The sequence below is a fragment of the Panthera onca genome, chromosome A1, assembly GCF_046562875.1.
Source record: "Panthera onca isolate mPanOnc1 chromosome A1, mPanOnc1 haplotype 2, whole genome shotgun sequence".
Lineage (NCBI taxonomy): Eukaryota > Metazoa > Chordata > Mammalia > Carnivora > Felidae > Panthera > Panthera onca.
This window is the reverse complement of record NC_138339.1, coordinates 34764946-34777882: the sequence shown is the minus strand read 5'-3', so window position 1 is coordinate 34777882 and position 12937 is coordinate 34764946. Positions and strand designations below refer to the sequence as shown.

The following is a 12937-nucleotide window of genomic DNA, read 5'->3' as shown; positions in this document are numbered from 1 at the left end:
GGCACTTGGGTATTACTTACAATTGGGCAAGGAAGAATAGTTTAAGAGCCCCAGGCCCATTGATACTTGAGCAAAATTATTTTTTATGAAAATTTATAAAAATCAAATTTGAACCATTACCTTTGAGTCTTTAGTTTTAAATAAGCCCCATTTTAATTGGGCCAGGGTTCTGAACCCATAGTATTCCCTCCAAAGTGTTTCCTAGCTGTGTCTAATAGATAACTATTATTTTACAGGACAGTTTCTGTCCTCATATAGGCAGTTTACCAGACCGCAAAACCACAGCTAATGATCAGCTGTTCTCTTAAGTGAATTCATATATTGGCATTTACTTCTCAACAGATATTAGCTAAGATTTTGTGTCTAAAGTGTATTTGAGTTACCCAGAAGAAGCAAAGTATTCCTAGTCCATTATTCTGACTTTCTGGCTTTTAATTTCTTATTATTCTCTAACATTTCTTGTCTTTGTGGCATTTTCACTTTAGAAACAGAAAAGCAATGATTTATTGAAAATAAGCACAATGTTCTTGCTTGAAATTATAAAACCTAAGACAACTGCCTTAGTCCAGTCCATTACATGAATGATAAACATGAACAATAGTTAACAGGATATTTTTAGAGTAGCACCTGACTACACCATAAAAAAAAAAAGACTGTCAAAAAGGTCCATTCCACTGGCTACTCATCTGTGCTTTCTTGAAGTGTCCTATGTCTGCTGTTCAACTGATAGTGGTTCCAGGACTGAGGGTATTAGTAGTACCCAGGAACTTGTTAGATATGCAATTTCTTGGGCCCTAACCCAGACCAACTGAATCCGCAACTCCGGGTGTGGGATCTATCAATGTGTGTTTTAGCAAGATTCTGACACACACTAAGTTGGAGAACAATTACCTAGACAGTATGGTCTCAGGGCAAGGAGTCAGCAAGGAGACATCAGAAGACAATTCGCAGGGCGCCTGGGTGGCTCAGTCAGTTGGGCATTCCACTTCGGCTCAGGTCATGATCTCGCGGTTTGTGAGTTCGAGCCCCGCGTCGGGCTCTGTGCTGACAGCTCAAAGCCTGGAGCCTGCTTCGGATTCTGTGTCTCCCTCTCTCTCTCTGCCCCTCCCCCACTTGTGCTCCATCTCTATCAAAAATAAATAAAATGTAAAAAAAAAATTAAAAAAAAAAAGACAATTTGCTGCATGTATCTTGCCAGCTTTTCTGATCTCCTGCTCCCTCCACCCCAAAACCTATCAAGGGCTGATGTGGATTCCAAAAAGAAAATGGATATTTAGCTTTTGCTCTGTGCAATCCCATGTTGTCAACCACAAAGAGATCTCATACAAAGGTAACTGTATTTTAGTGATCAAGACTGTGCCTATGGAGTCAATTTCCTTGGTTTCAAATACTGGCTCCATTCTTTACCAGCTGTTTCTCATCTCCTCCTTCTCTTAATTTCCTCCATTTATATTTACCTCATGAAGTCATTGAGATGATTGTTTGGCATATACTAAGTGATTCATAAATGATGCTTTTAGGTTACAAGATTTTTCTATCCTGGCCTATATTTTGGTGCAATGCCCAACAAGGTGGGTGAATAATTATGTGTGATATTAGGTTTTAGGAAAGGTGAGAAGAAAATACTGCATTCAGGGCCTGCCTTCCTATTTACCACGTCAACAGGATTAATGAAGCAATGTTTATACAACACAGAGTAGTTTTAAGATATCCCCATAAGGTCAGAATACATTTATAATGACAGCCTCTGCATTTACCATTTTAAAGCAATACACTTCTGGGCCTCCAGTTAACTACAGAGGATCCTATTGATTGTTGTTGGTGGTGAGGGTTTAATAGTTTTAATTCCTGCTGCTTCTCATTTAGATCTCTTATGACAAATTCTGTAAGAGCCATAGCACAGCTCAGAACATTATATCTATTAAACATTGAGCTTAGGTTCTCCCCTCCCCTGATGCAGCCAACAGTGTTAACCTAATGAAAGCAAAGCTATTTTGTCCAACAGAATCAGGCTAAACTTTTAGGCTAGGCAACCGACTTCTGCCAGGTCATGATCTCAGTTTGTGGGTTCGAGCCCCATATCGGGCTCTGTGCTGACAGCTCAGGGCCTAGAGCCTGCTTCAGATTCTGTGTCTCCCCCTCTCTCGACCCCTCCCCTGCTCATGCTCTGTGTCTCTCTCTCAATAATAAACAAACATTAAAAAAATTTTTTTAATAAAAAATAAAACAACCCATGCTAAATTGAAGATGTTCATTAAGACGCACTTGATATTCTGGTGTAGACTTTTATCCATATTTAGGCCTCAGTACTGTTGGCTTATTCCAATTATCAAGTGGGTAGTCTATACCTTCAAAGACCCTTTCAATCTTGGTATCTTTAATTCCAAGTTGAATGTAGCAGAAACAGAAGCATTTACATTTCCACGAAAATATTCCTACTTTCAACAGTGTATGAGGATGGTAGCATTTTTAAACTAGTAAGACTGTAAGAACCTTCTCTTTTTGTGCATATTCAAAAGACTTCTGGGTTTTACATGTATTATTAGAGTTCTGTTTAGTGTTCCTTTGAATCTCAGATTGTAGATGTGGTATAATAAAAAATATGTATCCAGTCTTTGACCCTGGTTCTTGGCACAGAGCTCTTAAAACCCTTGGAATTTCCTGATGTCTTTTATCATAAGCTCCCTTTTGCTCATCCCTGAGTTTATGCTAATGAGGTGATCTTGGCAGTGGTCGCCGGAGGAACTAACCACATAATTAGAGGGCTAGGACTACCAGCCACACCCCAAGATATCCAGGATGGAAGGGCTGGACAGGGAATTCAGTAATCAAGGGCTAATGATTTAATCAATCACATCTAGGTAATGAAACCTTAGTAAAAAAAGAAAAGATTAAGGGGTTAAGAGAGCTCCCAGGTTGGTGAACACATCCATGTGCAGGGAGGGTGGAGCACCAGGAGGGCCTGGAAGCTCTACCTACTCCACTCCCCCAACCCCCTTTGCCCTTTGCAACCATTTGGCTGTTCCTGGATTCCCCACCCCCCCACCACCACCTCCTTTTTTCTTTTTAAAGAGATTTTAGGTAATCTCTACACCAACGTGGGGCTCAAACTTACAACTCAAGAGATCAAGAGTCGCACACATACTCTTAAATCAGCTGAGCCAGCCAGGAGCCCCTGGGTTGTATCCTTTATGATAAAACTGTACTCAGAAGTGTGGTGCCTTCCTCAGTACTGAGTTGTTCTAGTGTATTGAATCTGACAAGGGGGCAGGGACCCCTGATTTGTAGTCGGCAGGGCAGAAGTGCAGGTATCCTTGGTACCCCATTTTTGGCTACCGTCTGAAGCAAGGGCAGTCTTGTGCTACTACTACTGATCACTTGTGGAGTCTACGCTAACTCGGGCTGTTGTCAAAAGTGACTTGTTGGACACCCAGTTGGTGTTAGAGAATCCGAGCACTGCTGTGTGTTAGATCGGTGGAATAGGGGAGACAGAAGAGGCTCTCCTATCTATCATTCTGCCGTGCACGTGGGATTCGTTTGCTGATCAGTGTCTGGCACTCTAAGGACCAGCTGCCACTGTAGACCTAAAAACGCCACTAGGAGTAAAATGAGAGGAAACAATATATTCAGTTCAGTTCTTAAATACACATCATGGGTTTTCATAGTTGTTTTATTATATGTAAAATGCTTTGCAAACTGCAAAGCCTAATCAACATATGGTTTACCACCAGTGGGTAGTTTTCCTCTCCTTCTGCAATCAAATTTACCGGCATTCAGGATACACTGATAAAGCCTATATACCTTTTGGGAAAAGTAAAAGGAACTGTATCTGATCCTCAAACCTGTTTTGAAAGGCCTTGCCAAATCTGGTTCGCTCAAATGTTAAATTTTTAGTATTTTGTTGTGCTTTTCAATACTTTGTTGTGCCTTTGTCCATGATCTCGACGTTGTGGTCAGAGCCTTTTTAAGATTATGTTTAAAAATAAACCTCGCTTCATATCTTGGCTTAAAGGGGACATCATGAGCTATTTTCAGCATTCAAAATTCGCTAGATACTAACTAGTAACTTACATACCTGAAACCACTATCTGTCAGGAATTTTTTTTTTTTTCTTTTTAAGTTATAACTAACTCAGGAACCTGGATATCTTAAGGCAAACTGAAAATTCCATGTAATATAATTTAATTCTATCATTTTCTGACTTTGAAGAAAGAAAACACCTATGTAAGCTTTGTGTAAGTGTCCAATTGCCGAACAGAACAGACTTGGAAATATTCATATACTTTTTTAACCTTAAAATAAAAACTCCATCTCCTCTTCCTGTATTCTCTCAATCTGTGACCTCTCCACTTGTGGGAAGCCATTCCCTTTGAAACAGGTCATAAATGTGATACCACTGAACCACTAGGATTACCAAAGGAGAAGCTGAACTGATCTTTTAAACTGAACACACTAGGTAAGAGGAGAAAGTGCATTAAAAGTAGGCTCTTCCTAAAAAATTACATTGGCTGTTGTGCCCCACCGTGGAAGAACCACAAATGCCAACCTCTTCCTCCTCCCGTTCTTCTGAACTGATTTTTGGGGATTAGAGGTGCATACTGAGAACGGCATATCTTAATTCATGTATCAGTCATGTTAATACAAATGAGTGAAGATCTTGGACCACGAAACCACTTCTATACTAGTAAAGAGAAAAACGAGTCATGAACACATAATTTTAAACTTTACTTTAAAAATGTAAATATCTCCCAATATTTAACAGGTAAAGAAAATAGCATATTGGTTTATTTTATGTGGTTGTTATATTTTATTTTCCAAGTAATACTGATTAAAAATATTTACACACCTACTTTTAAGTCCACAGTTTAGCACTCTTATTTGTATGGCTTTAAAAGTTATAGCACAAGATCTTTACATTAAGGATCGGGGAAAAAGATTCATTCAAAACAAAGCCTGATATATTATATACATGTTTTTCTCTGTACTTTAAATACATTAATTTTTAAATGATGCTCCTTTTTTTCATCTGGTGGTAAAATATTAGTGCAACTTTTCATTAAAAAAAAAAAAAAAAAAGTTTACCACAGATATAAATGAATTTTCCCAATCGGAAATGGCCCTTCAGTTGCCATTAAATGCTATTTCTCACCCTACCTTAAGTTACCAAGAAAAAGATTGCTAGTTGCCATTATAAGCAAAAACAAAGTACTACAGCATCACCTACATCGCTCCTTACAACACAAACTTTGAAAGAACCAGAGATGTTTTATAGAAGTTTAGTTGGCTTTGAAAAGGCACATGGGTGTGTGTGGGTTTTTTTTGTTTTTTTTTTTTTGTTTTACATTCTACAAATTTTGCCACCACCACTGTTTCCGTTGCAGAGATGACATTTGTGACTATCAGTATAGACAAGAAGTTTGTTCAAACTAAAGAAAGCCAGAAGCCAAAATTTAACTGCACAGTAACAATGTACTTTTCTTCATGCAGCCTTGTGTTTCCTATATATTCAATTTTCTAACATGCATTAGAATACACGAGTTTGTATTCTAATGATTTTACTTTTGATTTTACAACATGGAAAAAATCTGAGAAAGGACGTGACCTGGGAGAGAGGGAGAACCCTTATCACAATGAAAATAGATACATTCGTACCCAACTATATAATAAGAATATAATCCATTTAAGTTTCCAGAAATAATACTTCTCAAAGCTTCCCATTACTTATGGGAAAGATCCCTCCTGTGTGGCATTAAGTGTGTGTGTGGGGGGGGGTGGGCGTTGGAATCAGTTTGTTTCAATAGAAACAGTTCACAACAGGAAAGACTTTAACTTTGGTCCACTTGTCTGTTAGCTTAAGGACAGTCACACTGCCCATGATCAGTTCAAAAACCCAACACATTAATTTAAAAATATATTCATTTGTTATTTCACTCTAAAACAGGCATAGGTGTTCTGTTTTCACTCCCTGCCCTTTCAGCTTGGGAATCCACTGTTGTTTTGGTCTCTAAACCCTCAGCATCTTCATGATCTTCTCTGGCAGCTTCAGCAGCATCTGCTTGGGTGGTCTCGCTGTCCTCCTGGTTCATGATTTCAGGGGTCACTTGTTCCAAGTCAGCTTCTAGAAGTTCAGTTTGTACTTCCACTGGCATCTGATTTACCCGTTCAACGTGCAGCTCCTCCACATGTACTTCAGTACCTTCTTCAGTCTGAATCCGACCCACTTCTAGATAACTCACCTGAACCTGCTCTGGAAGCTCGCTCATATGTGAATCATGCACTTGGCTGTCCTGGAGCAGATCTGGATGGACCTGTTCCACAGTCACTTGTGCTGAATCCACTTGAACCTGAAGCAATGGTAACACATGCACTTTCCCAACTTGTTCTATAATAGTCATTGATGTCACAGGTTCAGTTTGCACACGTGTTTCTACTGAAAGAACTTCTTCAGTTACTAGACGCTCTGAAATATTGTGAGTATCACTGAGATGCCTCCTTAATTCATTTCCTTGCATAAACCACAAGTCACATAAAGTACAATGGTTGGGTTTATCACCAGTGTGTATTACCAAATGATCTTTGAACTGGTCCCAGCTGTTAAACACACTGTTACAGACCTGAAATAACCAAACATATGGTTTTAACACTACTAATATTCAAGCCGAAGAAAGCATGAATGCATTTATTCTCTGTTAAGGAAAAATTTGAAGATTTTTCTGAAAAATGTTATGAATATGACATTTATAATGTGATCTAAGAGAGTTCATAATTATGTTGTTTATTTGGTCTTTTAGCTGATGTAGCTAACAACTTAGATGCAATGTAGGAAACATAATACTGCTTTCATTGCTTAAATGTCATATAAATTCAAGGGATATAAAGTACCAATATTATAATTTCCTACAATATATCATTAGCATTTAGAACCATTACATTATTTGGGATACATATACACTAATCATGGAAAAAAAGCTGATCACAGCCAGTGAGCCTTCCACTGCTCCACTCCCTAATTCTATTGTTTGCTCAACGGTGAAGAATAGTTTCAGGTTACCTGTTATTTAGGACATAATTTTATTGACATTGATGTCATCTAGAGTTGAGTTGGAAAAAAAAAAAAAAGGCAACAACCCAAAAAACCCTATTCTAATCTCCCTTCTAAAATCAAAACGATGAAAAAAATAAATAAATAAAATCAAAACGATGGATGATGTTTTTTACTCATTCTTTCCAAACTGCCAGCTCTATACTTTTACTCTAGACTCTGCTACCCTTCACTTTTAATGATTTCAAACACCCAACTCCTTTGCTAAGGACAGAATACACCCACACGTACCTGACATTCATAAAGCTTCTTTCTTCCCTTTTTTGCCCCCACTCCAGTTTGGCACGCAGTCAGGTGACATTTGAGGGTGCTATTTCTAGCAAATCTTTCATGACAATTTGGACATTCAAAAGGTTTTTCACCTATTCGAATAGAAAAAAAATTCTATTGGCAAATCAAGAAAAACAGAAAAAGCAAATAAATTTTTTTCTTTTTGGTTAATTCTAATAGCACTTTCTTGAGAGGAAGGTCTGAATTTGTAATTCAGATGTTTTCTATCACATCCAGAAGACTCTTCTAGAGGTGAAAATAATAAGTTTTCAGTGATTATTATAATTGAATCTGTACTCTGAGGAAGAAATAAAAATTGGATCTGAGTTCTATGTTTTAGCATTTCTTAAAAGTGCAAATTTTCCCTTAGGTAAAAATCAAGCTCAATCTCTATTTTGGGGAAATGCATCACTATCCATTCCACAAGTATTTTTTGAGCGCTTACTATGTGCCAGACCATGTGCTAGGTGATGAAGATAAATTGCCCTTCTTTAAAAACTTCGTATCACAGGCCACAGTATCTTATGAACGTGAAATATATACAAATAAACACCTGCAATGTACTGTAGAAAACCTGTTTCAGAATAAAGGGCAATGGAAAATGTAAGGCAGCAGCACAAAAGGAGAGGGATTAATTCTGCCTGGAATGGAATAAGTGAAGGAAAGAAGGAAATGTATTCTAGGCAGAGACACAGAGGTACAGAACAACATGGGTGAGGAGTAAGAGGGAGAAGGTATCAATAATGATTCTCAGACCTCTAGCTTAGAATGCCAATCAGAATCAAGAACACAGAAATCCAAGTAGGTTTGGAATGCAGTGTATTGAGAAAGATTATAAATTTAGTTTTGTATCTGTTGATTTGAAGGTACTCAAGGTGGAAAAGTCTGGTAAATAGTTGAACAGACTCCTCTGAAGTCAAATAGAAGGTAGACTGATATACAGATCAGGAGTTACTTTAGGTAGTAATAAAAACCTTTGATGTGGTGAAAACTCTAAGTATGTTATGTGATAACAGAATCAAGGACAGAACTCAATGAAACACCAAGTTAAAACACCAGGTAAATGAAGCAGCAAAGAGAACAGAAACAGAACAGCCAGAAGCAGAAGGAAAGAACACTGCGGAAATTAAGAAATTTCAGGAAGATGAGGGCAGTAAACAAGTGCTAAACTGAACAGAGATGTCAGGTAGAATAACAACAGGGGATTGTACTAACTCTAGTAGGAATAGTGTAAGTAATATGGTGGGGTTAGAAGCCAGACTACAGTGGGATGAGAGGCAAGCCCATGAAAACAGTAAAGGGGATGGAGGGTTTTGAAAGATGACAGATATGTCATCTGCTGGGGTGAGGTGTGGGCAGAGTCTTGAGTATCGGGCTGAAGGCCCAAAATAGCAATCTGGCAAAGAAAGCTTTAAATCAGACACCAAAAAGGCCTAATTTAAGGTCTGATATGAATTTTTTCCAACAGTGCTCAGCAGGGAGTAGGGGTAATTGACCGCAATAATTCCAGGATTTTTTAGAGGCCTTTTTAGAGCAAGTGGGTTCAAAAGCCAAGGGAATGTGCTTAGAGTACAAGAAAAAGTGATTCAAGTTGTATACAAGGAGGACAAGGTAAGATAGAGAAGTCAGAAATAGGGCAATAAGCTAGATGGAAAGAGATATGAAAGGACTGGCAGGCTAACAGGTAGACTCCAGCAGTCTGGAGTAAGACAAGAAGAGAGAGGATTCAAGGGACAGCATGACGCTTGCAGAGAAACAGGCTCCAGTGATGAGATCCTAGTTGTGACCTTCATACTAGTCAAGTTACTTCGAGCTATAGTTTTTCCCTGACAAAAAAACCCTCTGTTTTTTGTATAATGTTCATGAGATGGGAAAATTAGAAAGACCTAATCACCTAGAATTAGTGCTGGTACAGAAATTCCTTATCATATCCCCCAATGTTGCAAGATACTGCTAAATACAATGGTTACGTTTTGTGGTTTCAGTAGTACATAATTTTTCACTATAAATAAAACCTACAAATATAAATTGGTATAGCTCCTTTAAATAGCAATTTCATAACAATGCCAAGATTTAAAATGTACATATTCTTTGACTTGGCAATTCTGCTCTTGAACATGTACACAAAGATATATGCAAAAGTATGCTTACTGAGGCATAGCCTGTAACAGTAAAAGACTAGTAACAACCTAAATGTGTATCAATATAAATAAATTATGGTATACCCATACACTGAAACACCATGCAGCCACAGTGGGGGGAAAAAAAAAAAAAAAAGTAGATTCCTGAATTTTCATGTATTAAAAGACTTCAGGGGCACCTGGGTGGTTCAGTTGGTTAGATCAGGTCATAATCTCACGGTTTGTGGGTTCAAGGCCCATGTCAGACTCTGTACTGGGTGTGGAGCCTGTTTGGGATTCTCTCTCCTCTCTCTGCCCCTCTCCCACTCTGTCCCTCTCTCTCTCTCAAAAATGTTAAAAAAAAAAAAAAATTAAATAGTGTAAAATGGCATCACACTGTATACTACATGCCTCTATTTTTTTCCCAAAAAACCCTCTGTGTGCATGCCTGTGTATGGTTACTTGAAAATGCAAAGAATAGATATGGAAGGATAAGTAAGAAAATGATGGCAGTAACTGCTTTTGGAGAGATCTACTGAAGTAGAAAAGAGATTCATTTTTCATTGTCATTTCGGCTTTTATGTCATTTGAGCTTTCGCATTTTAAAAACTTAGGAAGTCCGATGAAGTCTAGAAATAGCAACAGATTAATTATACTTTAGATGTGTGGACAGCAGCCTGCAAAGTGCTTTTCCCTGTAAAGTAAGTTATTGCCCTTATTTACACAAACAAGGAAAGAGGGCCAGAGATAAAGCGACCATTTAAGTTCATCATACTGTCAAATGTTGGAATTGGAGCTGCAATCCAATCTGATTTTCAGACCCACCCAGGGCCCCTGAGTGGCTCAGTCAGTTAAGCGTCTGACTTCGGGTCAGGTCAGGATTTCCAGACCCACATTGTTTCTATAATTCCACATTACCTCTCTGGCAAACGAGGTACAATCATTTAAAGACATGATTAAAGGTCACCTTTAGGTTCTCTTTCATATGAGGTGTCCCACTGGTAAATCTGTCAAAAGTTCTGGTATCTCCTCCCACCGCTAAAGTGCTTACCCTTCTGTATTTTTCTAAATTAATAATAAACCTCCAACTACGTAGCCACCCAAACCAAAGAGCTAGGATTTACCCCCATATCTCAATGGTCACCAAATCCTGTTGACTCTGCCTCCTTAATGTTCTTCACATTTCCAACCCTCTTCCACTATCACTGCCTTTACTCAGCCTCTCCTTCTTGCTTAGATCGCTCCAACAGCTTCTTAATTAGACCTTGTAGGTTTCATCTCGCTCCACTCTTATCTTGCCCGTCATGACTCTAAAAACAGAAATGTGATCCTGGCTTAAACTTCTTTAAAATGACAGTTTTCCAAAATAAAATCTGAATTCATTTACAGCACTTATGAAAAGTAACTGTATGATCTTGGCTTTATCTCCCATCACTTTCTCATCTCTTGCCCTTGAACCATTGGTAGATTGTCCATGATGCCTAAGTGCATGCCATGTGGGCAGCCCTTCCTAACAGCTACACATGCTGGCATTCCTCAACTTGGACCCAATCCCCCGGCCTCAACCTACCAGCAGCATTCCAAACAAGTTGCTTACGCTCTTTCCTCTATGCCTGTGCATGCTTCATTTCTTTTGCCTGGAATGCCCATCTCCTGGAAAACTCCTTTTCCTTTGGGTGTCATTATAGGGTGAATACTCCAGGAAACCATCCTGGTCTCTTCCATCATAAACAAACAGTACAGGCAGGCATTCCCATAAGACTGCGTGCTTACCTCTATTAGCACTTAGCCCGTCACATGTGACTGTGCCTGCTTGTCTTTCCCAACATAACTGTGAGCTCCTTGAAGGCAGAGACTCTAAAAATTCCTTATCTCCACGACCTAGCAGGTTGGCATTACCATTACTATTTTCCAAATGGAAACAAAATAATTCAGAGGACGAGTAACAGCCAAAATTTTGCAATTCAAGTCATAGATTATAGCGCATGCTTTAAGAACACTGAAGAAATCAAACCACTAAACTAATAAAAGTATGCAAAATGTGAAACTGAGGGGGATTTATATATATTTTGAGGGTAGGAACACAGGAATGGGATTGTTCCTTATCTTTACACTTAGTTTGTTATAAGCAAAAAACGATCCATCCTTCATTAACATAAGCACAATTTAAAGCTGTTTACTTATGCTCCTCTTGAATTCACCAAGTCACTGATCACATCTGCAACTATCTTGTTACTAATTACTAATACAGTTAATTGAGGTTAAATGCCAACAAAAGTTCAGTTTGCTTTATGTGTTAAACTGTTCTTCAAATTGACATCTAGTTCTATAATTTGTAACAACGTAATTATCTCACATAATTTTAAAGATAAAGACATACAACATAATATACTTTAGCTCTATATTCTGTGTTTAATCCAAAATACAACGTATAGGACTTGAAAGACACATTTTAACTTCCAAAATAGTCTGTGTTGCCTGTTTTCAACAGGCAAGTTATCAGGTTATGTTTTAGGTAAAAGAGACAATTGCTTCTACTTTTACAATGCTAGAAAATAATATGAAAGTGACTGATTATCTGTTGGGACACAGGAAACCCTTATTAAAACACACTAGTTACCAATTAACATTTATTTACTAGTTTAATGGTATAGCAATCGTTTTTGCAAAACTACATTAAAATAGATGAATATTTGTTTTAAGGACTAAAAACTATTACTATAGGCAGTTTCTAAATATACAATATACCTGTATGTTTGAAAATCAGAAAGCATTTTCCCAAAAGGTTTCATAAACACCTATTAGTTACCCAAACCAGTACCCTAAAGCTTTTTAAATCTATACTAGATGAAATTAAAGTAGGAGATTCTCTTGCTATTCATGTAACCACTAAGTATTGATCCTAGGCATTTATTCAGTCCCCGAGTATGGATACTAAACATTTAAGTGAGGGATGCCACATTTATCTGAATCTATCCGCTTCCTCAATTTCAAGTAGTATACAGCAAGCAACTCAGGACAGCAAGGAAATCTATGAAAAAATTGCTTCAAAATTCTCCAAACTCCAGCAAAGAGAAAGATTTTGAATAGTATGGAACACCTGTGTTGTCTTCACTGTATTAAACAATCTAGACAGCATTAGCCACCACAGAGAACTTGGGAACGCGTGTCCAGAGTCTGACACTTGGCACATCTTATCCACTGCTCTCCCCACACCCGAGATTCAAAGCATTGGCAGAAGCTCCTGTGTGTGGCACAGGAGACTTAGCAAAGAGGCTTGAGAGGCAGAAGGACAGGGTGTCTGACAGGACAAAAACAGGCACAGGAGATGGATGCAGAGCTATAAGGACCAGAGGCCGAGTGGGACACTCCCTGGAATCACTCCTGCATGCCTGAGATGGCTCCCACGAGGAGGGCAGTAAAAGACTTTACCTTTCTCATCCCC

The 12937-nt window shown here is 38.4% G+C and overlaps 1 protein-coding gene across 11 annotated transcripts in view; it reads right to left on the bottom strand.

The window, feature by feature from the left end:
- Positions 1-4706: 4706 nt before the first annotated feature.
- Positions 4707-12937, bottom strand: part of ZNF131 (zinc finger protein 131) — a 30625-nt gene continuing 22394 nt past the window's right edge. For 10 of the 11 annotated variants that reach the window (XM_060634544.3, XM_060634549.3, XM_060634550.3 and 7 more), the window contains 2 exons: positions 7334-7464; positions 4707-6614 (listed from right to left, as the gene is read on the bottom strand). In XM_060634544.3, coding sequence (XP_060490527.3) covers positions 5928-6614; positions 7334-7464 — 818 coding nt within the window. In that variant the 3' untranslated portion in view covers positions 4707-5927. The remainder of the gene's footprint in view (positions 6615-7333; positions 7465-12937) is intronic. The other variant, XM_060634554.3, reaches the window with a different exon arrangement.